This window comes from Triturus cristatus, chromosome 8 (genome assembly GCF_964204655.1).
Source record: "Triturus cristatus chromosome 8, aTriCri1.1, whole genome shotgun sequence".
Lineage (NCBI taxonomy): Eukaryota > Metazoa > Chordata > Amphibia > Caudata > Salamandridae > Triturus > Triturus cristatus.
Genome location: NC_140591.1, coordinates 1,137,880,365 through 1,137,908,164, shown reverse-complemented (window position 1 = coordinate 1,137,908,164; position 27,800 = coordinate 1,137,880,365). Strand labels below are relative to the sequence as shown.

Here is a 27,800-nt window from a genome sequence, read left to right as displayed (position 1 = left end):
GGTGGGCGTGTGTAGATCTGCAGCTCTACATGCCAAGAACAGATGCATACTGGTAAGTAGCATATTCCGTACGAGGCATATGATCTGCAGATTACACACTTGTGCATAGACTATATAGCAGTTCCCAACCCTAGCGGCGACCACCGGTATCTGTTGCAGTGGTTTGAAATAGTGTTTTTAGTACAGCCTGGCCCACACTAGCTTGTTGCTTGGTTTGCACATCTACACAGTAATGTTTAGTTAAAGTGTGCGGTGTTGACCATGTAGCTGCTTTGCAGATATCATCTCATGGGATGTTCCCTAGAAAAGCCATAGAAGCCCCTATCTTTCGTGTAGAGTGGGCTTGGGGGAACAGATAGCGTTTGTTTTGCTTTATGGTAGCATATTTGAATGCATTTTACAATCCACCTAGCTATCCCTGATTTTGAGATGGGGTTGCCTTTGTGTGGTGGAGAGAAAGAGACAAACAGTTATCTGGTCTTACGGAAAGGTTGTGTTCTTTGAATGTAGTAGAGTAAGGCTCGTTTGACATCTAGTGTGTGAAGAGCCCTTTCTGCAACGGTCTGTGGTTGCAAGAAAAATACTGGTAGTTCTACTGTTTGGTTTAGGTGAAAAGGAGAAATGACTTTAGGGAGGAATTTTGGGTTGGTACGGAGAACAACCTTGTTGTGGTGCATTTGGAGAAAAGGTTCTTGAATGGTAAGTGCTTGTATCTCACGGACCCTTCTAAGGGAAGCGATGGCTACAAGAAAAGCGGTTTTCCATGTTAGGAATTGTAGTTTGCATTTGTGCAGAGGTTCGAAGGGAGGCCCCATTAGCCTTGTGAGAACGATATTTAAGTTCCACACAGGTGAGGGTGGCACTCTGGGGGGAATTATTCTTTTAAGGCCTTCCATGAAGGCTTTAATGGCAGGTACTCTAAAGAGTGATAGATGTTGCCTGTTTTGTAGGTAAGCTGCAATAGCTGTGAGGTGTAGTCGAATGGACGTATAAACAACAAAATGTTTCCACTTGGCGGCGTAGCATGCTCTAGTGGTAGGTCTTCTAGCTTCTCTGATGACGTTCATACAGTCAGGGGGAAGATTTAGGTACCCAAATTCTAGGATTTCAGGAGCCAGATCGCACGGTTGAGCTGCGCTGGGTCCGGGTGTTTGATCTCTCCATGGTTCTGGGTTAAGAGGTGTGGAGAGAGGTGTAGTTTTGGTGCGGTACTACAGATAGTTCCAGCAGTGTGGTATACCACGGTTGTCTGGCCCACGTTGGAGCTACTAGGATTAGTGTGAGGGAGTGTTGTTGTAGTTTGCGCACCACTAGTGGAATGAGTGGGAGAGGCGGAAAAGCGTACGCAAATCTGCCGGACCAGTTCATCCATATCGCATTTCCTTTGTACAATGGGTGTGGGTATCTGGCGGCGAAGCTTGGGCATTTGGCGTTTTCGTGGGTGGCGAAGAGGTCTATCTGTGGATGCCCCCACATTTGAAAGTACGGGTGAAGAACTTGCGGGTGAAGCTCCCACTCGTGGATCTGTTGTGTCTGCCTGCTGAGCAGATCTGCCACTGTGTTATGGACTCCTGGGACATGCTGAGCTAGGAGAAAGATTTTCTGGGGTATTGCCCATCTCCATTTGCTCTGTGCTAGTTGAAAAAGCTGTGGAGAGTGTGTGCCGCCTTTTTTTGAATATAATACATGGCTGTCATGTCTGTGCGGATCAGGACTGCCTTGCCTGAAATTTGGGTTTGAAAAGATTTTAGGGCTAAGAAGATTGCTAGTAACTCCAGATGGTTGATATGGAGTAACTTTTGTTGAGGTGTCCACTTGCCCTGTGTGGTGAGATGTAGTAGAGGAGCTCCCCAGCCGGAGAGCGATGCGTCCGTTGTCAGAACTATTTGAGGAACCGGGTCCAGGAACGGTGGACCTTTGGAAAGGTTTGTGGTGTTCCACCACTGCAGAGAGCGATGGGTGCGACAGTCTACCAACACCAGATCTGTTAATTGACCCTGGTCCTGGTTCCATTGTTGCGCTAAGCACTCATGGAGAGGACGCATCTGGGGTCTTGCGTGAGGTACTATGAAGATGCAAGAGGCTATCATCCCTATTAGTTGCATAAACATTCGAGCTAGAAGGGGGTGTTGTGCTATGAATTTTGTGCGTAGAGCTTGAATGCTTGCAATCCTGGCAGGATTGGGGTAGGCTAGCGCTCTTGAGGTGTCTATAGGGGCACCGAGGTATTGTTTTATGTGGGATGGTTGTAGATGGGACTTCTGGTGGTTTACTGTGAAGCCCAGTTGGCGGAGTAGCTGAATCGTGGTGGGCGTGTGTTGTACACACTGATATCAGCCAGTCGTCTAAGTATGGGAAGACGTGAATGTGTTGTCTTCGCAAATGTGCTGCCACCACTGCTAGGCACTTGGTGAATACCCTTGGCGCTGTTGTGACTCCGAACGGGAGCACTTTGAATTTTTAGTGTTGTCCGTCCACTACAAATCAGAGGTACTTCCGGTGAGCTTTGTGCACTGGAATGTGGAAATAAGCGTCTTTTAGGTCTAAAGTGGTCAAAAAGTCGTTTTGGGAGAGGAGCAGAAGTACCTGCTGAAGCGTCACCATATGAAAATGGTCTGAGTGTATGTATGTGTTTGGGGGCCAGAGATCTAGGATGGGTCTCAGAGTCTCGTCCCTTTTTGGTATGAGGAAATATAGGGAGTAGACTCCATATTTTGTTGGTTGGTAGGAACGGGTTCCATTGCCGGTTTCTGTAGGAGGGAGATTACCTCCTGCTTTAGGAGTATTAGATGTAAATGTGACATTGGGCGCTGTCTGGGTGGAATGTTTGGGGGGGTAGATATTAGTTCTAGGCAGTAGCCTGACCGAATTATCTGTGTTACCCATTTGTCTGAGGTGATGGTAGCCCAGACAGGAAGGAAATGTTGGAGTCTGCCCCCGACCGGAGTGGAATGGTCTGGGGGGAGCGGGGTAAGTCATTGTGTAGGCGGTGTGGCAGTGTAGGCGGTGTGGCAGAGCGGGCGTTGTTTGTTTTGCCTCTGCCTTTATTATTGTTCCCCCTAATAGCCCCTTGTGAAGGTGGACTGAGTAGGGGATTTGTATGAAGTGGACACGGTGTCTGAGGAGTAGCCTCTAGACGTACTTCAAAAGGAAGAGCGGCGAAAGGAGCGTCTAGGAGGGTGTGACTGTAAGGCTTCCATGGATTTTGCCGTATCCGTATCCTTCTTCATTTTTTCTAGGGCCTCATCCACTTTTGGGCCAAATAGATGTTCGTTGTCAAAGGGATGGTTAAGGATGGAGTCTTGTACCTCCGGTTTAAACCCTGATATTCTTAGCCAAGCATGGCGACGGAGGAGGACGCTGGTATTGATGGCCCTGGAAGCTGTGTCTGCTGCATCTAGGGCACAACGTATGGAGGTGTTAGTAATAGTCTTTCCCTCCTGAATTAGTTTGTTGGCCCTAGCTTTATATTTTTCAGGGAGGTGGTGCATTATGCTTTCTAACTCGTCATAATGTGCCCTGTTATATCTGGCCAATAGCGCTTGAGTATTGGTGATACGCCACATATTGGCTGCTTGTGATGCAGTACGCTTTCCTGATACACCATTAGTTTTGACTCTGTCAGGTGGTGGTGCTTCGCCTGACGCCTGGGAGTTTGCCCTTTTACGTGCAGTGGATACCACTAGAGAATCTAGTGGCGCTGGCCCTCTGATGTAGGAGGGATCTGTGGGGGCTGCTTTGTATTTCGCGATGCGCGGGTTAATGACCCTGGCCCTAACTGGGTCCTTAAAAACTTCTGGCGCATGCTTTACCACTCCTTTGAGCATAGGCAATATGGAGGTGGACCTATGTGTGGTGTTGAATGTGTCGAGGAGGAAATCTTCCTCCATGGGGTCGGTATGTAAGTCTACCCCGTGATAATGTGCCGCCCTTTGCAGTAGATGGTGGAACCCCAATGAGGTGGAGATGGTCTGGAAGGGTAAAGATCATCTTGTGGGACGTTGGGGATATCAGGAATATTGTAATCGTCCCATGGGTCTGGGGATCCTGTAGGGGTGGGGTCTCCTGTGGGTAGGTCCTGGGGCACATCCTCTATGTCATCATATAGGTCCCCGTGATCATCATCGTGTGGAGAAGGGGTGGGAGAACGATGAGGTTGGGGTGGAGGAAGTGGAAGCGGTGGGGAAGGTATTCTGAACGGAGAGGTAGCAGAGTCCTTCCTCTTTGGAGGTGGAGGTGGAGGTGGAGCAGGCTTCTCCAAATGTCTTTTTGGTAGAGAGTGTCAAATGTCCAGTTTTTGGATACTTGGTGAGTGTTTTTTGCAAGGGATCCGGTGTAAATAGGTCTGGTGAGGCTGGTCGGTCCGTCGGCGCCGGGGCCATTGGCTTTTTAGGCTTTTCTGTGCCGGTTCGTTGTTTGGAACCCGGTTTGGGAACCTCCGGACGCTTGGTCGGCGCCGAGATGGGTTTCGGCTTCGAAGTGTCGGTGCCGGTGGCCTTGTGTGCTTTGGTCGGCACCGAAGGTGGTGTCAGTGCCAAAGAGCTGGGTTTCGACCCAGAGTACTTCAGTGCGGGGCTCTGTGTCGAGATGGAGGTCGGCTTCTTTTTTCGGTGCCGAAGCGTGTTTATCGGCACCGACAGTAGGCTGGCTCGAGTCCGAGCCGCCAGAAGGCTTGCTTGGCTTCATTATCGGGCTCGAAGGTGCGGTGTTGAAAGCAGTGTCCTTGGTCTTGCCTAGGCCCGGAGGCGAAGGGGGATCAGTACTCACGGCCCTCTGCGCCAGGGTGATGTCCTCCACATCTGAGTCATCGGCTTCGGAAGCGCTGACTAGGCCCTCGTCGGTGTAACGCTCTGGAGCGTCGATGCCTTCTCCGAAGATGTCGTCCGGAATCGTCGTTGAGGAGTGCGCCATAGTTCTTCTGGCTCTTCGGTCCCGAATAGTCTTTTTGGACCAGAAGGACTTACACTCTCGAGCCTCGTGTTCAGGGGAGAGGCAGAGATTACATACCTCGTGGAGATCGGTGTGGAGAAATTTGGATCCACATCGAGGGCACTTTTTAAATGGAGTCCTTTCCATTAGCCAGGACCAGAGCTTGGAGAGGCCCGAAGGCCGCCGTCGACGACTGGAACCGAAGGTCTGTGCCGATGAGAAGGCGCGTTGAGTGGGGGAGATCGCGATCGAAACAATACCGCGGTTTGGGGTGAGGATTGCGCATCGATCGTCAAACTGTAAGCTGTTCGGAACCGGAGCGCGAAGATTAAATCCGAGCCCGATGGCGGGAAAAAAACAATCTGAGGATGGAGCCGAAGCCCATGCGCAATACGATCCAAAGGAGGAGTCACCGACCTCGTGACTTCCAAAGACTTTCCAAGAGGAAAAACAAACTGCAAACATCCGGGCCCAACACCAGATAGCGATCTATGCACAAGTGTGTAATCTGCAGCTCATATGCCTCGAATATATATATATATATATATATATATACACACACATACATACATATATATATACACATATATATATATATATATATATATATATATATATATATATATATATATATATAATCTACTGGCGGTCGCCAGTAGATAGTTATAGTTAGGACCGTGTTTCCATAGGAAATCCGCAACATTCTATTTGGAATAACTTTGGCGCCGGTTGACGAATCCTCGCAAATTTTTCAAAACTAATGGGGCGCTACGCTCCGCTCCTACCCTGAAAGTCTCGGGGGGATTCGTCAAGCGGGGGCTGAGAAAAAAGGGGGGTCCCAAAACGAGTTTTCCCCATGCATTTTCCCATAGGACCTTTAGTCCGAGCTACAGCCCGAACGGCTGAACAGAATTACTTGAAATTGGGCAGAGAGGTAATCCTCAGGTCAGGGATGTGCCTTTTGCAGGTCTGGTGTAAATCTGTTCAGTAGGTCCTGAGAAAATAGCATTTAAATCAATATATATATCTGTAAGCGCGCTCCGTGCGCTTACGGTAAGCTTACCGTACGCGTGCGGTGCCGTGCGCGATCTTAATTCTGATTGGTGGTTACATGACTGTAAACATTCAAATCGGTCGAAATCAGAAAGTATCGGCCGCCATTTTCTGTCTCTCGCACTGAAAAACAAAGGTTGATAACATGAAAAGGGGGCAACGAAGAGAGTTGCAGACCCCCTAGCGTTCGTCAGTGGGTTCACGAAGGACCAAAAAGTATGAAAAATAAATTTAATAATTTTAAAAAAAAAACGCGGAGTGCGCGTACGGTAAGCTTACCGTACGCGTAGGGTAAAAAAAAAAAAAAAAAAAAAAAAAAGAATTAACAATCACATTTAATATATAAATCTAAGGACCCCCAAGGGAGAAAAAAACAATTGATATTTTGTAAAAAATGGCGAGGCGTGCATGGTACGAATTGCGCAACGTGGGCGCTCGGTGCGCGCAAAAATTAAAAATAAATACATAACTTAGCATTTAAAAAACCGTACAAATTCACTGAAAAAAACCATAGGTTTCACACACGTTATAGTTAGGAATTAGCATTTAAAAAACCTTGCAAATTCACTTAAAAAACCATAGGTTTCACACAAGTTATAGTTAGCTGTACATTTCACTCGTAAAAAACCAATGAAATTCCACGTTATAGTTAGATCAGGTAACTATAACTTGCGCGACCGCAATGCACAATGTGTCATTTCAGATGTCATCATTGATGTCATGAGTGATGTCACTGACCATGTCATAAGTGATGTAATATGTGACGTCATCAGCAGTGCATTGCGGGGGCGCGAGTTATAGTTACCTGATCTAACTATAACGTGGAATTTCATTGGTTTTTTACGAGTGAAATGTACAGCTAACTATAACTTGTGTGAAACCTATGGTTTTTTAAGTGAATATATATATATATATACAAACACACATATATACATTTATGCACTCATGATTTACAGTTAGTCTATTGTTTGGATGTGGCTACAGATATCTGCAGCAGTATGTTGCCAAATCAAAGACGTTTTAATGCATGGGCAAAGTGGGCTCTGGTCCAGGGCCCCGACAGTGTCAGCTCCCTTCTCCAGAGTTTTGCCCTAATGACCTTGAATATTGCTTAAACAGATTGTTTTAAATACTGTTTTCCTTTAATTTATTTTTTATGTACCTGATGTGTGAGAGTCTAGTACAGCCATTTTGCAGAGAAATGTTGTGTTTATGTTTCATGCAATACATAAAAAAAGTTTCTTTTAGATCAAAACAAGGCCTAACATATAAGAAATGGGGGGGCGTCACAGAGATTATTTGCAGTAATGTTGGTGAGCTGCTGCTGTGTTACAATATTGAAAACACACATAACTATCCCTGAATATTAGATGTAAACACATTCAGGGCCTTATTTATGAGAAGTGATGCAACACTGTGTGAAAACAGGGATGCGTCACTTCTTAGTGCACCCTCCTTGCGACATGATGGATGCGTCATATTTACTGAATGACGCATCAGGTCACAAGGAGTTACAGATACGCCAGTATTTCTGACGTATCTGTAGGTACAAAAGTGATGCATTGCTGGGGTGTGTCTGGAAATAGATGCGACTCCAGCAATATGTCCTTTCGCATGGGGCTTTCCTGCATCAGTCTTACACCTGCTGTGAGGCAGGTGTAAGATTTTGAAGCAATGGCATCCTAGAAGTGGCGCACTGAGTTCTCATGGATTTCAATGCGCCACTTCTATGAGGCTTTTTGCGGGGCAACACCCACTCTGCATGCATTATACCTGGCACAGGTATAATGTGATGCAGGTCTTTACAAAGTGACGCATCTGCCTAGATGCGTCACTTTGTAAATAGGGCACATCATAGCTCATTTTTTATGCTACCGGTGCGACACAAAATGTGACGCACGGGCGGCATAAAAGTGAAGCTAGGCCTCATAAATAAGGGCCTTAGAATTTGAATGAGTGTTCCTTTGCACTGTCAGGGACCTAATGAAATGAAATAGTGTATTTAATAAAGCGCGCAGCTACTCAGACTAGAGTGTCCTGGCGCCTGGCAGCGGGAGGAAAACGTGCGTAAAAGACCCATCAGTTATGAATAAGCCAGGTTTTTAAGTTCTTCCTGAAAGAAAGTAGGTCTGTGGTTAGTCTCAGAGACTCAGGGAGGCTGAACCACAATTTTGAGCCTAGAAAGCAGAGGGATCTGCATCCAGTGCGGGCACGGCATATTTTAGGCATGATGGCCAGGTTGGCATTGGAAGATCTTAGGGGTCTAGATGTTGTGTAGCGATTAATGCGCTTATTTAGGTAGCCGGCTCCTAAGCCGGGGAAAGCTTTAAAGAAGATAGTCATCACTTTGAAGTCGATCCGTTGTTTTATGCGGAGCCAGTGTAGAGACTTAAGAATAGGGGTCATACTAGATTTGGGTTTAGGTCTCAGGATGGCTCTGGCCGCTGCATTTTGTACCACTTTTAGGCACTGGATAAGGGATTTGAGAAGACCGAGGTACAAGCTGTTGACATAGTCAAGCTTTGATGTCACCAGAGCCTGCACCACGATCTTTGTCCTTTCAAGCAGTAACAGTGGCAGGATTTTTTTTTTTAGCATCTGGAGTATGCCAAAGGAAGCGCCAGTTAGATTTTGATTTGAAAGCGCGTCGAGAGTGTCTTGTCTATGAAAATTCCTAAGTTTTTGACTTTCTCTTTTTCCGCGGGCAGGGGCGGAAGATCTTTTGGTCATCAAGAGCTCCAGTCAGGCGTTTCTGGGTTACCCAAGAAAACAACTTCAGTTTTGTCAGGATTGCACTTCAGCTGGATGATCATAAGCCAGTTAAAAACATTTGAGAGGCAAGATCTAACCATTGCCCTGTCAAAGTCTGTCCCTTTTTCACACGAAAAAATCAGCTGAGTGTCATCAGCATAGGAAAGAATTTTGGCCCCTCTTCCGCTACCAGAAATGCAAGGGGAGATAGATATATATTAAAAAGGGTAGGACTGAGAATGGAGCCCTGAGGGACACCTACATTCATGGCCGGAACCGGGGATGAGAAAAGGGAGAGCCAGATGTCCTGAGATCTATTTGCCAAGAAGGATGACATCCATATTAAAGCGGACCCCCCAGGCCAATGTTAGCTAGTCTCTCAAGGACCGTATCGAAGGCCGCCGACCGATCGACCGAGCAGTTTCAGAACAACCTTGCCTCCCTGGTCCAGCTTACCCTTGAGAAATTCAGTCACTTCCAGCAGAGCGGACTCCGTACTGTAGTTAGCCCTCAAACCGTATTGGTACTCATGAAGGAGCTTCCCATCTTCAGTGTGTTTTTGGAGGGCCTTGTTTACATGCTTCTCTAATACTACCGGAAGAAGGGAGATTGCACTGTAGTTGACAGGGTCCGTAGGTTTGGCGTTAGCCTTTTTTATCAGTGGAAGAATCTGAGCAATCAACCATAATTTCGGCATGCTGCCTGAGGCGAGGGAAGCATTAAAAAGCTGGTTTACCATGGGATTCATAGGTTCAGGATATTTGCTGGACATGGGTCAGCAGGAGAGCCAGACTTAATGCTTTGGAGAAGGGTCAGTGACTCTTCAAGCTGAAACTCAGGGAAAGCTAGTAAAGATGGAGGATCCAAGAGGTGAAATATGATATTAGAACCAAGGTAGAAGGTCAGTTCTTCCTCTGAGATGTTAGTGAAGGGTTGTTGGATCAAGGAGATCTTTTTGTGGAAGAATTGAGTTATTTGCTTTCCCTTTCTTTGTGCCGGCTTTCGGGCGGTAAAGGATTTAACTATACTAAAGATCGCCTTATTCTTATTTTGGGCATTTTCTATCTTGATTTAAAAAATACTTTTCTTGGCTGCCTACACGAGAATGTAAAGAGCTTTTAAGTTGTCTTTATACACCTTCCTGTCCTCAGGTAGATAGGATTTACGCCATTTCCGTTCCATTTTTCTACAATTTCTTTTTCTAGATTTGAGGGAATCGTTAAACCATGGAGCTGGTGGGGCCGAACTCTTTGAGGAGCGGGAAACAACCAGTACTGCTGCATAAATGTTGGTTCAGAGCCATGAATCTATTGAGAGGGCGTCCGAGTCGGGGCAGCCAGACAGCTCTGGTGAAGAACGACCGAGGGAGTCTGCTAGCAGCGAGATGGATATTTTATGGAACGTCCTGTAATTAGGGACCCTCTGCCCGGCGTGAGCCCGAGGGGCTGTGGCAGAGTTGGGAATGACAAATTTTATTAGGAGGTGGTCAGACCAGATAATGGGAAGAGGTAGGCTTTCTGATATGTCAAAGTTGTGAAAGATTTGGTCTAGGCTATGGCCCTTCTCCTGGGTGGCCGAAAAAATAGATGGAAACATGTTGCAGGCCTGCAGCGACCAACAAGGAAATTGTTTGGGGGTCTTTTCCATTGTCCATATGTATACTGAAATCTCCCAGAATAAGGCAGGTGCTATATTTTAAGGCCAGGAGGTGGTGGCTGTATTAAGTGTAGTAATAAAATTTCCAATTGCACTGGGAGGTCTGTAAATCAGAAAACCAGCTATGCTATGATGGGGGGATGAGGTTTAGCGGAAGCCTAAGGACTCTGCGCCCTCGATGTTTCCATCAGGATGGGAGAGCATTCTAGTTTTTGATTGTAAATTATGGCGACAGCGCCCCCTTCCCACTCAGTCTGTCCCTCCCAAGGATTTTATAACCCGTAGGGATGGCCGAGGTGATAGTAGGGTTGGAGGCTTCAGACAGCCAGGTCTCAGTGAGAAATTAAAAAAATCAGGCTGTTCGTCTAAACGTAGGCCATAAATGTGTGGTTCATGCTTTTGCACAGAGCGATAATTTGAAAGGGTGGCCTTTAAGTCCTCTGTTTTCCTATTGTTTTTACACTTATTGTTGTGTTGGAGGATCTTGGGTGCGAGATTTCTGGGCTGGAGGAGAGACCAGTTGCACTTATTGCATCGAAAGTCTACCTCCAAGCTCGGATCAGCCGCTGCACACTGACATAATGGTAGCCACCCAAGGCTAAGCAGTTTTTCCCTATTGTAATATAGTGGAAGAAACTCACCGGAGGGGAACTGGGCAGCATGGCCGGCGCCGGACGTCCCTGGGGTGCCTCCGGGCGCAGACGGTCTTGCCTTTGGCGCGCAAGTGGCGCGCCCGCTGCGCTCGTCTGTTTGCATCGGAAATATATAGGCTAATGCCTATGATGCAAACTGGATCGCTAACGCAGCTGAGGAAGCGGAAACTGCGTGGGTGGAAGTGAGGAGCCCGATAGTAGTCCCAGCCCTCCACATAATCAGCGTATCAGCCACGGCGGACCAGGGCTGCAGGAAAAGCAAGATGCAAATCGAAGCAGCTAAGGAGGTGTAGGCAAGCAGAATCAAGTAAAGTGCAAGTGCGCGTAGGGAGGAGAAATTGTTAACAAGCACAGAGTAATTAAGCCACACATGTACAATTTAAAAAGTATTGAAAACCTAGTAGCAGGGCAGGAAACACTAAATCCTACTGCTGTAAGCTGTGTGCGTCCATTTACATCCTGAATAAATAGGCTAATGCCTATGATGCAAACTGGATCGCTAATGCAGCTGAGGAAGCGGAAACTGCGTAGGAAACGGGGCTCAAATTGGACCATAAATTTAAAGCTGTTCTGAACAGGGGCCCCCAAAATATGTTAGGCCCAGGGTCCCCTAAATCCTTAAGATGTCTCTGTGCCAAATGTTAAAGAGCTCCATACAGTACAGTACAGGATCTGGTATTACGAGATTCACTGCTATTCATTTGCCACTATGTCGGCGGTGATAGGGGTTAGAAATTTCCAGCTTCACAGCATCGCATGCATTGCATTTTACTGCCACCATGTGTCTATTGGTGATATTGCAGGAATGCAAGCCAGCTGCGCAGCATATTGATTGATCTTGGTTACGGCAATGCCTGCGTTATATGTGGCGATTACTCATGAAACTTAAAAGGTATAAACATTCATGTGATGTTACTCTTTTTTACCTCTTCTTACGTTATATGCAAAGATCATTTTTGTAATCTTTAGCATGTAATCAGATTCTATGTATAAAGCTGCATCTTCTGCAAAGCACTTTGCCAATCTGAACAAAGGCAAAGGTTTACAGAATTTTTCTCCCCATACATTTTATATGCATAATGGCATCGCGGAGGAAAAGAACACCAAACGTTTTCTGCAAAGTGGACCATACGCAAAACCATGTTAGCGTTAATTAAGGATATAACCAATTGTTGCAAAAAACTATTTGCACTTAGAAGTTGCAGGGCAAAACCTTTTGAATTTGTTAAGATTTCCACTGGTTTCCCAAATGCAGCAAATACTAAAACGTTCAAATTTTCACAAGCAACGTATATCAAGGTGGAACAACATTCATAAAATAGAACAGGCAGGGATTTTTCCATCCCTAGGAAATATATTGCACAGTAAACGGACCTGTGGCATGACTTTTAAACATGGAAAACGCTCCGTTTGCAAAGTGCCATTTTTTGGTTTTCATTTTCCACATAAGAGACGGCGCCCGTAGATGTGACTACATTAGGAAAACAAGAAACCACACTTGAGGGTGGACTTATGGATTTGTTTTAAATCAAGTTCAACTAGCACACCAGACGCCCAAGGAGTGGCATAGCTAGGTTGCATTGGGCCTTAGTGCAAGCAAATTGACTGGGCTCCCTTACGAGGGTGACAATTCAGTCTGTCAGATGCCTTCGACACTTCAGCCTCCTTTGACAAAGTCTGTATCTGCCATACCAAACTTTTCTCTCGCTTTCTCCCTCCCTCTCTCCCTCCCTCTCTCCCTGCACTGCATTTCTGCAAGTCAAAGCCATAACCCTAAAAGCATTACCAAACCATTAGGTTTGGCACTTGTAAAGTGCATGCATCGTAAGACATAACATGCGGGGACCTCACACTGCTACCCTCCTATAAGCACACCCCCTCACACTGTACTCAATTAAGGGATATGACTCGCTCTTCACTCTCAGAGGCACAACTTTCAACCTGTAGACCAATTATCTAGCACTCACAAAATGCAATGTTAATCCGACATTGACAGAGGCACATCCCTCACAATGCACTCACAAAACAAGGTAACTATCCTGCACTCATTCATGCACACTTCTCACACACAGGCACACTGTTCAATAGGAACGAGCAGAGTTTGGACAAATGGTGGCATAGGAGACACAGGTTGAGTATCTGGGGCATTCATTGGTCCATTAGTGAAATTCGATGCTCTTAAAATAAGCTACACTAAAGCCTGAATGCCCACTGAGGTTATCAAATCTCTCAAACTATACTTGATCAGCACTGTAGACTATAGGCCCGATTAAGAGTCTGGCGGTCCACGGACCACCAGACTCCTAGGTCCGCTGCGGTCTCCCGAATGCCCTATGATGATTCGGGCGGTCAAACCGTCACTGCCCTGCCGCAGCCGCCAGTGAACCGCCATTCCCTGCCAGTATTGCCGTAATCAGGAGGTCCCAATTTACTTGGCTGACTGTCCCAGTCCCACCAAGCATATTAAAACTTTCCTCTCTGCCGGCAGTGTCATGGAGGTTACTACTCAATGAACACCATGGCAAAGAGGAAAAAAAGGGGGCCCTGCGGGGCTCCCTGTGTCTCCTCCAAGATGTGTCCCCCTGTGTGCATGCGCCCCAGTTCCTGCACAGAATTGACTTTTCAGTAGATGCCGTGCAGGAACGGTTTTTGGTGTTCCCATTGCAGTTCCCATTTTCTGAGGCACCGCCGTGGGAACGACAAAGACCAGCCCGCCAGACAGGAGGAAACTCCTAATCTGGCGGGCGGTCTGACCACAGCTTTGGCAGCACAGCAGACCTAGCACCGCACCACCAAAGTTGTAATCAAGCCCTATGGGTGCCTGATCTTGGTGGACTTTTGCAGTGAATAGTCTTGGCATAAAATAAAATAAAATACCACTGGCATTCTAAAAAACAAGGTGGTTCTTTGTGGTGCACATATATGCTAAAATAAAGTAACAAATCAAGCAAAACAAAAACAGCATAGCACCTGTCTGCCATCTTGGAACAGTAAAAAACAAAAAAAATTACAGTATGCACAATATTGTTTCACAATGATGGCATGGTTTTGCAGATTGCTGCAGTAATGCCGGCACTCTGCAGAAAGTTGCAGTCCAGAACCATTGGCAGCACAGTTGCTGGTACTCTCACTACTCAATTAGCATAGTCTGTATTTGCAGGTGAGCTGCTGGGGGTCGAACTAAAGGAAATATGCCCCGAGGTTGGACTTTTCTGGATGCAGAGTAACAGAGTAAGCAGGGAAAATACTATCACCAAGACTACCGGAGATCCTGAAGAACAGAGGTAGTCTACTAGGCAGAGCTAAACATAGGCAAAAAAGCCACTGGCTTAAGAGGACTAATCCACTGCCCAGTTGTATATATGTTGTTCTGAAGGGCTGAACTAATATGTGAATAGCACTGATGAAAAGCTGAAGTGGGTTTACCTAAATTCTATTTTATCCAAGCAAGAGTGTTTTTTTTGGTGAGAGCTGAAAAGTTCTTTGGTCAGACCTAAAACACACAGCAATACAGCAGAGAAAGCAGCAGCACAAGGGGCCCTTGTGTTACATGCATGAGACATACAGCACTGACCAAGAGCATCACAATCTTCCCTGAAAGATATGGACAAAATGTGGCACTGCAGTGCCAGTGCAAGCATGAAGCAAGAGTGGCACTGGGCAGCACCATTTAACATCTCCGTTAGATAAACGAACAAGCAGCATTTCAGATGTGGTATGAGTGCAAGGAACAACACTGGGTGTATGAGTGCAAGTCTGACTCACACGGATAGCAAGATTTCCATACACAAAACAGGTACAGCACCAGGCAGGAGTACACACTTCCTTTACACCCAAAGAACACATACTGATCAAAGAACACATACTGATCTGATCAGAAACAATACAAGCTTCCCTCGCATACACAGAACATGGACACCATCTGAGACAGCAATCCAAGCCAGTGTAAGTTCCCCTTACTAGCATCACAGATACAAGATTATCACCAGCTAAGATATCCTCACACAAAAAACATGTATCCCAATGGTAGCAGCATCTAAGCTTATTTCAGGCACAGAATACCCAGTGTAAAGTACGGAAGTGGGTGAGCCACTGAAGCCTCACGTCAGATGTGAAGCTCAGATTCAAATCCAGGTCCACATGATCCCTTGAGCCCAAAATGAGCTGAGCTTTCTTGTGGCTTCTGCCTGCTACCCACACTATCTCATGCACCATGAAAGAAAGACAAAGCATTAAACTTTGATGTCAAACAGGGGTGAGAAAGGGATATCAAACTAGTGGATGAATTGCGCAATGTAAGACCAGAAAACCAGTAACCAATCCTGGCTTGGCCACATGACCAAATTGTGTGGTTCTAGGCAATTATATTAGTTTATCGTGCTTCCTTTTTCTTTCATTACTGCAACTGAGGAAACCTTGAAATATATGAGAATGTGTGCTATACAGAAATTTCTTGTGTTTGACTTACTGGACTATCGTTTTGCTCCATGTAAAATAAGAATATAGTCCAAATATAGGGTGCAGATATCAACTGACTTGCCCCTTAGGTCACTAACAGTATTGTCGTCAGAGTTTGAGGGCGAAGGCATTAATGTTTCTAAATTTATGTCAAAGAAATAGACTTCTGTGAATTTTGAAAACACCATCATATTTTCACATATGTGTTGCACGATTTTCAGGTCAAAATGTTCCCATGGCTCAGCTTGTGCTTGGGCTGTTAGAGCCCAGACGGTCTCTTACCGCCCAAACAGATCATTAACTCTGTTCTCCCTGTTAATTTGTTGTCTTGCCCACCTCTTTTCAGTACTGTGTATAACAGTTATTCAATTCCCCTTCTCTCAATATCGCTCTGGGGTGCAAAATCTTGTTTTCTGAGATCTGGCCTGTTTCCACTGGACTCAGAAGGATAACTATTCGTACTTCTGGTTTTAATAAGGAAGATTTGTGGATTACAAACCCCAAGAAGTTGTTTAACATTGCATGTGCATTTTTTTTTGTTGCATAATATGAAACAAACACCGCTCCAATAATTAATTTTCCCAATTCCACCATTCTGTCTTAAGTAAACAATTTTCATTTACTGTCACTGTCTGCTCTCCACCCATAAGGCTGAACACAGTGATTATTGTGACCGACTTCAGAAGCTACCCAGAAGCATTGGCATAACTTCTTCTTTGACCTCTGATGGTATCACACAACCAGGGCCGAATGGCACACACTGCATTTCCAAAATTCAGCATGCACACTGCAGCCATTTGGTGAGGGAATCAGACGGAGCTAACAGCAAGCTCCCACTGCTGTAAGAGCTCCCGTGGCCCTACTAGGTAGCGGTGCTGGAACAATTTTCAGCCTGGTGGTGCTGCCATCAATGTTACATCGCTGTACTCCAGGATTCAGAAAAATCCAAGCTTCACACACAGAAGAAGTGTCACAAATAAGCCACGCCCATTCAGCAGGAGATTCTTAAGGGTGTATATATAGCCGGTGTTGATGTTAGGAACACACGGTCACATTTATATTACTAAAGCATGGTGTGGTAGCCACTGTCATATACAGACAGCACATTTTCCATTGAAATAACCATAAATTTGCAGACATACAATTATACTGATTAAGATATATAGCACACAAACGGTGTGGAAATTGGGTTTCAGCGAATATTTGTGATTTATGCATCACCAAGTAAAGTGTCTTGATTAGTTTTGACACCATTAAAGTCTTTGTTTTCATCACACTTTAGAATTTGGAAAAAAGAACTCTTAATTTGTGCTTTCCTGTTTATTTTGAAAAGGGTATAGGTAATTACCCCCTGGTCCCTACGTCCTCGACACCTTCATAATAAGTGAGATTTACTATCTCACCGACAGAAAAAAAGAACGAAGGAATGCTGGACCTCCCCTCCCCCTCCCACTGGGAGTACATAAGGGGTACTGGTCCCAGCATTCCTCCTGTTCTTTTTTTCTGTCATGCTGACAGTTAGATGAACGTGGCAGGAGCGGGTGCGCTCCTGCCTTTTGCTGAATTACTCAAGCGGAGGCTGCTGGTTCCGTCTTCGGTCGGCGGTCCTTCGTTGGAGGCCTCTCCCTCCCTGCCGGGCTTGGGGGGAGACCCCCTAATTCAGCTAGCAGAAATCTGCTTGAAATACAATTTCTTCACATTCAATGACACACAATTTCTACAAATCATGGGTACCGCGATGGGTTGTCCCTTCGCTTCAGAAATGGCCATAATGTTTATGGCACTTTGAGGAAAAATGGATATACAACAACAACCCTTACGACGGACACATTAAAATTTGGCGTCAATATATCGACGATGTGTTTCTTCTGTGGAGAGGGGATGAAGAACAACTTGAAATCTTCGTGGTCTGGCTAAATAACAGGAACCCAAATATTCAATTCACGGTAAACTACAACAAAGTAGAAATTAACTTTCTGGACCTCCTAATCAAACATGAAGATGGTCATATATACACTACACTTTACACCAAAAAAACAGACAGAAACACATTCCTACATTTCTCAAGCTTCCACCAACGTAATTTGCGTGAGAACCTTCCATTTAGCCAGTTCCTGAGGATAAGGCGGAACTGCTCGAAAAAAGAGGACTATTTTAGAAATGCGACAGAACTACTGGAGAAACTGGCAATGAGAAATTATCCCAAATAACTCCTCAAGAAGGCGTTGAAACAAGCATGGTACACCCCACGAGAGTCCCTCCTCATTCCGAGGAAGGAGGAAAAAAGTACACCTCTGGTATGCGTCACTACGTTCTCAGGTCAAACAACAGAGATGCAAAAAGTTATCTGAAAGAACTGGAATACAATAAAAAGCATTCCATCATTTACACAACTTCCAAAATTTGCACTGAAAAAAACACACAAGCATAAGAGAGAAACTTGTACGAGCCAATACAACCATCAAACAACCGGAAACAACCCTGAGGACCATGCTATCATTACCACCAATCAAAGGGCACAGAAAATGTGGCACTTGCGTATCATGTGACAGTACATCAGAAGGAACCAAATTTGTGAATGGGTCGAAATACATAAATCATGAAAATTTCACCAACTGCAATACTCACAACGTCATATACTGCGTTCTTTGCCCTTGCACATTATCCTACATTGGGAAAACTACTCAACCCATAAAAAAAAATCGCATTTCCCAACACCGTTCCAGAATCAAGTGCAAAACACCTAACGCTCCCATGGTATTACACTGCATAGAAAAAAACATGGTCCAAACGATCTAAAATGGACAGTTCTGCGCCACATCAAAGGCAAAAACATCGACGCCTTATTATCCAAAATTGAAGCAAAAACCATAATGTTCCTGGGAACTATCGAAAACGGGCTAAATGAAATGACAGAATTAACACACATTATATAGAAGAAGGGTTCCATCTGTCGTCTCCTCCCGTGCTACAGAGTAAAAACTGAACTTTATTGTCCACCAAAGCCATACAACCACAAACCAGAAGAACAATATGAAGTTTTATTGACACTCACAAGCCGTGCTTAAGCTTTCACAATAACACGCAACTGAGCATCGAAATAAACGAAGGCTGTTCCCTTCATCATAACGAATATTTGACCATTTCAGGCAACCTTAATACAATGACATGCGGATGCCACAAACATCGTCAACACTGCAGCACCATATCAAAACAATCTGGAAAGGAATGTACAACAGCGCTAATAACTAACATGAATAGGTCTCATAGATGAAGGATATTTGCCCCGATTTAAAAACGGAGTACTAAAAGACAAAGGAAGATACTAGCGCATATACACCCAACACTGCCACGGCAACGCATCGGGGACGACGCTGGACGTAGCCACGCCGGAAGCACAAATGAACCAACCAGCACGCCCCACTGAATCGGAGCCTTTACCAACTGCTGAGGACGTAGACGAAGCAAACGCCGAATAGAAGCAAGTCTGTATCTACAACCTTACGAGCAGCAAGGTACGAAAAACTACTATACAACGACTGCGATCTTTTCACTATATCGAGGTGATATGAAGGGGCATTCTATATCAGCGTTCACTGGTATTTATAACGGGCATTTCAGGACCGCTACTACCTTCTGATTTAAACGCACAGAGCTCTCTTTCGCTTTCCCACACCGCTAGTCTATAAGAAACAGGTGGTGGCTAAAGTCTATTAATTCAGACCCGCACGTTAGCGCTTTCTGTACAAGTACAATATTAGCAGCCCGGCACCCTCCCCCTCACATTTCTCGCTCTTCTTTGCATTCACAGAGAAATTAGCCGCCAAAAGCGAGATTGGACCAGAAACACATGCCATTTCTTCACCCTAAGAATCAACCAAAAGGGTACGTAAAAACTAAGTAGACAAAGCACGTCCTGAAAGTGTGAGCAAGTTACAAAACAACCAGGGAACACCATATTTCATAAATCCATTCTCATTTGTGTGTTATAGGCAAAGAAGATGACAGCAACCTAAAACTGGTAGTACGCAAGTTTTTCCACCAATAATGTTTTTTTTTTTAAATCCTTGTTTTATATCACATAAAATGAACACACACTAAAATTAGGCGTATTATTATTTTTACAGGAAAAAGATGTCCCACTGGAACTATTTATGAGCTCTGACGAAGACCTTATTATCAATACATAGGTCCTACATAACATAGGTCGAAACACGTCGGCTAGCAGAGATTCAGACACGCTTGGGATAAAAACAAGACACTAGCGTCACCCATAGAGCAAAAACAACAATTCAGTTATCACTCTCTGTAGAACCACTCTGAAATAATTCTTTCTGACCCTGCTTAGGACCATAAGAAGTAGTGAACGTTGAGAACCCAACAAGTTAGAGTCCCCACAATCTACTAAATTGGATATCTAAGTACTGTAGTGCAATAATTTTCTCGTTTGTGTAAAGTACTTTATTTATGTTTGTATGATATGTTGTAAAGCCATTGTGAAAAATGTAAAGAATTTTCCACGTTTTATGTAAAGGACATGTGTTTGTCAAAATGAAGAAGTGTTCTCCTTGTTTCAAATAATTGCAGATTGTAATAATTGAATTAAAACTCGCTGTCAACAATTAGGCTCGCTGAGAAAAGAAAAAAGTGTGATCTATGGTGTCAGAGGCAACTGCATGTTAAAAAAGGGCTTGGGGGGAGTGGTGCGGGCTTCTCCTTCGTTGTCTCTGCCGCGCGGCGGTGGTAATACCGTGTTTTTTCCTCTGGCCCGATGGCCGCCCCTCCTGGCCTGCCGGGCTTGCTAGGGGGCGCGGCCGGTGTGCTGCTCCCGGATTGGCTGCAGCTTCCTTCCCCTTCCGGTTTTCGACCTGCCTGACTTTCGGTTTTGACGGCGGGACGGAAGTCAGGTGCCTCGAGGTTCCCGGCTGTGGGCTGCTCGTTATAACGGGCCGGTGGGGTGAGTACCGCATAGCGGTTTTGTGCTGTGGAGTTTTTGTTTTTGGCTGTGATTATTGTGTTCTACTGCCATGGGGAAACGTTCGAGGAAGAGGCATCATCGGGAGAGGTCTTCCTCTTCTTCGTCTGCTGCTTCCAGGTCTCCTTCCCCTGCCAGGTCTCGACGCCGTGATGGCGGTGGAGATGCGCGTATTAAGCGCTTGATACGTGAGACTTTGACCGAGATGGGTGATGTTGGGACCCATCGCAGGTGCCCTGCTCCGGTTTCTTCGGACTCTTCTGGCGATGAGTCTGCTTGGTTGGGGGACGGTGAATTGAAGGGCAAATATGTGGACAAGGACGCTTTGCCGAGTATTCTGAAGCATGTTAAAGAGAACATGGCGTTCCCTGATGTGGACGCTCCGAGTACCTCTAGGGGGCCTTTTTTGCGTCCGTTTCAGAGTGCTGCCACGGTTGATGTTCCTGTCCATCCCTTCATTAAGGATGTTCTGAAGCGTAAGTGGGCTGATCCTGATCGCATTTTGATTCCGCGTTTCATGGCTCGGCTTTATCCTCTGCAGGAGATGGCTTCGGACCTTCCAGATTCTATCCCTATTGACTCCTTTGTGGCGAGTTTGGTGGGGCTCACTTCCCTGGCTGAGGACGCCATGCTGAAGGATCCTGTAGTAAGAAGGCAGATGTTGCGCTCAGGAAGGTTTATTCTGGTTCCCACCTGGCCTTGCGGGCTGGCATCTATGGGACATATGTTTCTCAGTCTCTGCTGTCTGACCTGAAGTCGCTCTATTAATCGATGGACAATGCCACAGACTGTTCCGGTTTACTTGAGCAGATCGAGCGTCAGGTGGAGCTCCTGTCCGATGTCTCCTTTGATGTGGTGCGTGCTTCTGCACTGTCCGGCGGGGCTTGTGTGGTGGCTCGTCGCAGTCTTGTCCTTAAAGACTGGAAGACTGACTCTGCGCAGAAGGCGTGCGCTTTGCGTTTGCCTTTCCAGGGTACTATGTTGTTGGGGGGGGGGAATTGGAGGCCAAGTTGCATAAACTGTTTAAAGAGAAGAAGCATTCTTCTTCGTTTAAGGTCTCCACTTCTGCTCCTGTCCCTTCTAAAGCCAAGTCTTTCTTTCGTCCTGCCTCTCGTAGACAGTTTGTGAGGGGCCAAGGAAGGTTTGCTTCTGGCCGGGGTCGGGATCGTAAGGCTAAGTCCCCTCCGCTTGCCAAACCGCGTTCCTGACTCTTTGGTGGTGGTTCCCGGGTTGTTGGTTGGAGGGCGGCTGCGCTTCTTCCTGGCGGCCTGGGTTCAGTCTTGTTCCAACGCCTGGGTGTTGGAGATCATTCACCTAGGTTGTACTCTAGAGTTTTCGGTTCCTCCTCCAGATACCGGGGTTCGGCCGACTCCCTGGCCTTCCTGCCGTTTGAAGCGGGCTCATCTCTCTCAGGGGATTGTGGATCTTCTTCGGAAGGGTGCCGTTCAGGAGGTTCCTGCTTTGGAGATGGGGAAAGGGTTTTATTCCCTAATCTTTCTGGTTCCCAAAAATACGGGGGGTTTCCGCTTGGTTTTGGACCTGAGGGTGATGAACAAGTGGGTGACCAGGGTTCCTTTTCGCATGGAGACTTTGCAAAGGTTGATTCCTTTGGTGCTTCCGGGTCACTTCATGTGTACCCTGGATCTTTGGGATGCTTATTACCATGTTCCGATCCATCCGCGGTCCCGCCGATTTCTGCGGTTTTGTGTTCTGGGGCGTCATTATCAGTTCATGGTGTTGTCCTTCGGTCTAAGGTCGGCGCCGAGAGTCTTTACGAAGGTGGTGGCTCCTTTGGTCGCGTGGCTTCATCTCCGAGGGGTGATGGTGTACCTGTACTTGGACGACTGGTTGGTCCATGCTCCCTCTCGGGTCCTGTTATTGGAGGCCCGGGAGGTGGTGTGTTCGGCGTTAAGGGCCCATGGTTTCCTGATCTTCAGCTGACGTCGTCTCAGGAAATGGTTTTGAACCTCGGGTTGTGACATTGGTGTCCCTTGCTCAGCGTTTCAGGGTGGGGGGTGCCTTTGGTTGCGTCTTATGGGTCTGATGGCGGCGACTGTTTTTACGGTGGCCTGGGCATGTTTTCATCTGCGTCCCCTTTGGGTGTACCTCCGGTCTCTCTAGAATCCCCTGTCCCGCGATTTGGAAGTTCTTATTCCGGTGTCTCCTGTGGTCCTCCCAGTTCTTCTGTGGTGGTCGGTGCGGGCCATCTGTCTGTGGGTTTGCCTCTGCAGTCTTCCCCTTCTCTAGTCTTGACGACGGATGCCAGCTCCTTGGGGTGGGGTGCGACCTTGGGGTCTCGATCCCTTCAGGGTTGTTGGTCCCTCCTGGAGAGCCGCCGGTCATCCAACTGGCGAGAGCTGACAGCTGTGTCCCGGGCTGTGATGGGTTTTCGGGGTCTGTTGCTCGGTCGGAACGTGTTGGTTCGGTCGGACAATATGGTGACGGCGGCTTATTTCAATCATCAAGGAGGGGTTCGTTCGGCCTCTTTGAATGCGGTGGTTGTTCCCCAGTTTTGTTGGGCGGAGGGCCATCTTCTGTCTCCGACAGCGGTTCATATTCGGGGAGTGGACAACTGTGTGGCGGATGTCCTGAGTCGTTGCTTTCCGGATTCTCTGGAGTGGTCTCTCACCCCGGTTGCATTTCGGCTTGTGTGCGGGAGGTTTGGGCTTCCCTTTCTGGACCTCTTTGCCTCCCGGCACAATGCACAGCTTTCTTGCTTCTGCTCCCGGTTTCCTCAGGAGGGTTGCTGGGGGGTGGACGCCCTGTCGATTCCTTGGCCATCCCGTCTCCTCTATGCCTTTCCTCCTCTGGCTCTGGTTCCACGATTTCTGGCCCGTTTGTGTCAGGAGGATCGGGAGGTGGGGGTGGTCCTGCCGTTTTGGCCTCGGAGGTCCTGGTTTCCGACGGTTCGTCTTTTGGCGGTGGTCCCTGGCTTCTTCCCCTGTCCCAGTCTCCTCTGAGGTCTTCCCCGTCCCTGTCTCTTCTCTGATTGAGGCTGTCGGTGTGGAGGTTGAGAGGCAGGGTTGGAGGCGGCGCGGTTTCCCGGAACATTTAGCAGTGGCCCTTCAGCGTTCCCGGCGGCCTTCTACCCTCAAAGCTTATGATCGGCATTGTTGTAATTTGGGTCGTTGGTGTTCAGCGTTGTGCCTGTCCCCTTTGTACTGATCCTTGCAGGTTGTGCTTCAGTTTTTGTGGGAAGGTTTCGAGAAGGGTTTGGCTGTGTCCACTCTACGTGCCCAGTGGGCCGCGGTTAGGGCGTTTCGTTCCCCATGGGGGAATCTTTCGGATGTTGAGGACTTGGTTTCTCGTCTGCTACGCAGTTTTTCTATTTCTCGTCCTGTGCCTCGCCCTTCCTTTCCCCTGTGGGATTTGCCCTTAGTTCTTCGGGTTTTGATCTGTCCCCCTTTTGAGCCTTTGGCTGAGGTGGATTTGAAGTTTCTTACTCTCAAAGTGGCTTTTCTGGTGCCCGTCACCTCTGCTCGTCATCTTGGGGAGTTGGGGACCTTGATGGCGCGTGAACCTTTCTTGTCCTTCGCGGAGGGTGGGGTGGTGCTTCGCCTTGATTCTTCTTTTGTGCCGAAGGTTTCTTCGCAATTTCACAGGTGCCAAGAGTTGGTCTTGCCTGCCTTGGGCTCTGTTTTGGATTCTCCTGGTGGTCCCCGGTGGTCCTTGTTGGATGTCTTTGCGCATTTATCTTGATCGCACGGCGGTCTTTCGCAAGTCGGACTCCCTTTTTGTCTCCTTTGGGGCTGCTTCGCGTGGGGGTAAGGCTTCTTCTGTGTCGATCGGGCATTGGCTGAAGCAAGTCATTTCCTTGGCCTACTCTCTGTCTGGGTCTCCTCCTCCTTTGGGGGTTCAGGGTCATTCTACAAGGGGGGTGGCTGCCTCTTGGGCGGAGGTTCGGGGTGTTCCTCTCTCTGAGATTTGTAGGGCTGCCACCTGGGCCTCTTCTAATACTTTCATCAGGCATTATCGGCTCCTTAATCTGTTGGGGGATGATGGGAGTTTTGCGTTGGGGGTGTTGAGCTCTGTTCACTTCTGATGTTTTTTGCTTTTTTGTCTCCAATAAATCTCTGGGTTTGTTTTGCTGTCCTGGCGGTTTGTTGTGTTTTCTGGGATGAATGCCGGTGTCTGCTTTGGTAATTCTCACTTGTTATGAAGGTGTCGAGGACGTAGGGACCAGGGGGTACTGTCCTATTACTTACCGGTAATCTTCATTACTCCGGGTCCCGTAGTCCTCGACACCTTCATGACTTCCCTCCCTCCCTCCCTGTCTGCCGGCCTTCATTGTGGCTTGGTATTTCAGGCGGAATGCTGGGACCAGTACGCCTTATGTACTCCCAGTGGGAGGGGGAGGGTAGGTCCAGCATTCCTTCGTTCTTTTTTTCTGTCGGTGAGATAGTAAATCTCACTTGTTATGAAGGTGTCGAGGACTACGGGACCCGGAGTAATGAAGATTACCGGTAAGTAATAGGACATTTATAGGTATTCAAATGTTAATGTGCGTAGAAGCAAACAGCATCCTACAGCCTCTCCTTTAACACCAGCAAGGTTTTCACATAGTCCACTTTACAAAATCTTCACACTTTGCAATAAGCTACAGAAAGGTAAACACCAGTCTTCATTTCAAAAGAATAGGAAGTAATTTGTAAGAAGACTAAACTTGCATTTGACCCCCGTCTCTAAACACACAGCAAATGTTACACAAAAACACAAACTTAAAGTCCTCTTTAATGCTCCTTCACCTTCGGAACTCCATCATGGTTACTTAGATGCTCTCTCAGTGCACAAGCGTCTGTTGTAGTTGGGCCCACCCCCAACACTGGTCCCCAGTGCATCACAACAGCTGCACCCCTGGTAGCTACGCCCCCGTCCCAAGAGACAATTTTAAAGGGAAGGCAAGACATACCTGGTGGTTGTAACATAATGTATGCCTCAGACGTAACAGTCATGCTGTAAAGATGACAGAAAAACTTGATCCCATAATGTTCTCTTTCTACTGCTGCGATGTCGAGGATCAGGGTTTGCACTGTTGTACCATCTGCTGAAACGGATGAGCTGCGGAAGAAATAAAGTAGCCTTTAGGAACTTGTGGTCTACATTCATTTTTTGCATTTAAAATGCTTCATTTTGGAAAAACTATGCAAGGCTATAGAACAATCTCACCTTGCTGTAAAGTACGATATAAATATATATTTATTTACTATTTAAGTTTTTGATGAGTGTGCACCTGGTTAGTTCAAGCACCGGAGGGCCACAGATGGGCAGGTTAACTAGCACACTTAAATTATATGTGGACAGGTGGCATGCTCAACAAATGCGCATTTCTGGAAAGCACCAGTAGATGGTCCCATATGGTAAGAATTGAGACAAGCAACATGCCTTATGAACCCAATAAACGCTGAACAATGCACAAAGTATGCTACATGGTTGCAAATACAGAGGAATACAAAGGTTTCTTTGGCCACTACTGAAAACAAGGAAGGTGGGACTCACTGTTCTGTTGGAAGAGTCCCATCCCTTCTCAACACATAATCCACACCCACTGCCCAGCTAGATCATCACCCACTATAATTCCAGGACATACACCTACTTCTCTTCGAGCTTATTCAAAGATGCGCAGGTGAAGGTGGTCTCCACAGGTAATACTAATCCATACGCCAAGCTGGAGTTTCCACTTCTCTGAGCAAAATACCCGGTAAAAGAAGCTCCCCTCAAAAATCTGACTCCAATATCTCAGGGTCAGTCCCAACTGAAAAGGGTGTACAGAGATATAGATATCGAGAGCCTGCAGCTCTAGTGGAAGGTGAAAGCTTCATTTTTAATCGGCGTGTTCGGTTTTTTACTTTCAGTAAGTGAGTACTGAGTTTTTGGTCGATGTCGTTCAATATGGACTGGGAACAGTGCTACCATATGGAGTGAAAACCACCAATTATGGCCTCCCCCCCCCCCCTTTAAAAAACTATCCCCCTTTAAGATTTTTTATTTTTAAGAATTGCTTCTCCAGCAATAGGACCCATTTTAACTCTGCTCTATTTCTGATGACCTCGGTCAGGGGCTCTGGGGGGACAGGGATGTCAGGTTTGCGATAAAACACATGCAATAGTTCACCATTCTCAGAGGACCACTCCATCAAGATCTTGACAACGGTGACGTTTAAGTATAGACATTTTAACAGAGAGTGTAGAGGGTTGGGTGAGGTCATGCAGTTAAAGTCTCGGAATAGATTAACTAATTTTATGGTTATACTCTTGTTTATCATCACATGGATCAGAAAAACCTCATTAGCATGGAGGACATAGTGGGCATTCAACCCGATTTCTATGAACAGCCTTCTGTAACACCTTCGGCATTCATAAGCCAAAGCGGAGTTGGAGAGGAGTGTGGATGCAAAGAAAGTGTTAATGTTGCAGGCACCAGGGTGGAGTTATAGCTGATAGTACCATATTTTGAGATCAAGATTAGAGAACCGCTATGACCTGCTGAAGCCTGTTAGACTTTAGGTGTGGGTGTCCATCTCCATTTTTGGGATAAAAAAAGTCTACACACACATGTACTACCATGCCCTTGCACATGCATAAATCTGATTTCAGTGGAAAACACATCTTGAAATGGGTAAAAAGGACATATGCATGCCTTTTTGCATTACTTTCACCTTCATTGTGTGTATATGTCTGTGACACAAAATCTTAACCACAACAAACAAGGTGATGGATAGAGGCCCCCCTGCAGAAGACAGCACAAGCAACCCAAGACTGTTTTCGGTCTGTTCGGTCCTCATCAGTAGGCTGCACCTTGAATCCTATGGCGAGACATAAATCCCATGCTCAATGTGCCACTGGAAGCAAGTTGCACCCTTACTGAGTAAATCTAAAAAGGCCTAATCCCGTCGTTGACTACTTGTGTTCCAGTACAGGGAGGTCGTGTGATGCAATTCAGGGTGGATTATTCCTATTTGCGAAGGACCAAGGTTGATTTGCGTAAGGCTGGGTCTAATCGGAGGTATCATGGGAGATAAATGATGTAATGGGATGCAGCCCCGAGTAATTACCAGTGTTCGAGATTAATCCAAGCATTCCATCCGTCACTTTATGCATTCTTCATTGTGACCAGTGGCGGCTCATCCGCTATGGCGGAGGAGCGTTGCCACACTGCTTTCAAGCAGTGCGAGAAGTAGAAACCTAAAAATGATATTAACTTTCAGTTATTATTATTATCATTTTATGCTTGCGCTGTTTTGCAGGCGGGTGGGGCTGCTCTGCACTTGGAGCAGGGCAGAGGAGGAGTGATTTGCCTACTCTTAAGTGCGCAATGACTGTTTGGTC

General features: G+C 46.5%; 1 protein-coding gene and 1 long non-coding RNA gene across 8 annotated transcripts in view; one reads left to right on the top strand and one right to left on the bottom strand.

Annotated features, from left to right (window-relative positions):
• LOC146805512 (interleukin-1 receptor type 1-like) overlaps window positions 1-27,800 on the bottom strand; it is a 237,300-nt gene that overhangs the window by 42,496 nt on the left and 167,004 nt on the right. For all 6 annotated transcript variants that reach the window (XM_085622782.1, XM_085622783.1, XM_085622781.1 and 3 more), the window contains one exon: window positions 25,385-25,533. In XM_085622782.1, the coding sequence (XP_085478908.1) occupies window positions 25,385-25,533 (149 nt within the window). The remainder of the gene's footprint in view (window positions 1-25,384; window positions 25,534-27,800) is intronic.
• Window positions 18,930-27,800, top strand: part of LOC146805511 (uncharacterized) — a 457,188-nt gene continuing 448,317 nt past the window's right edge. For both annotated transcript variants that reach the window (XR_014967852.1, XR_014967851.1), the window contains exons 1-2: window positions 18,930-19,015; window positions 19,312-19,385. This is a non-coding gene — a long non-coding RNA (uncharacterized LOC146805511). The remainder of the gene's footprint in view (window positions 19,016-19,311; window positions 19,386-27,800) is intronic.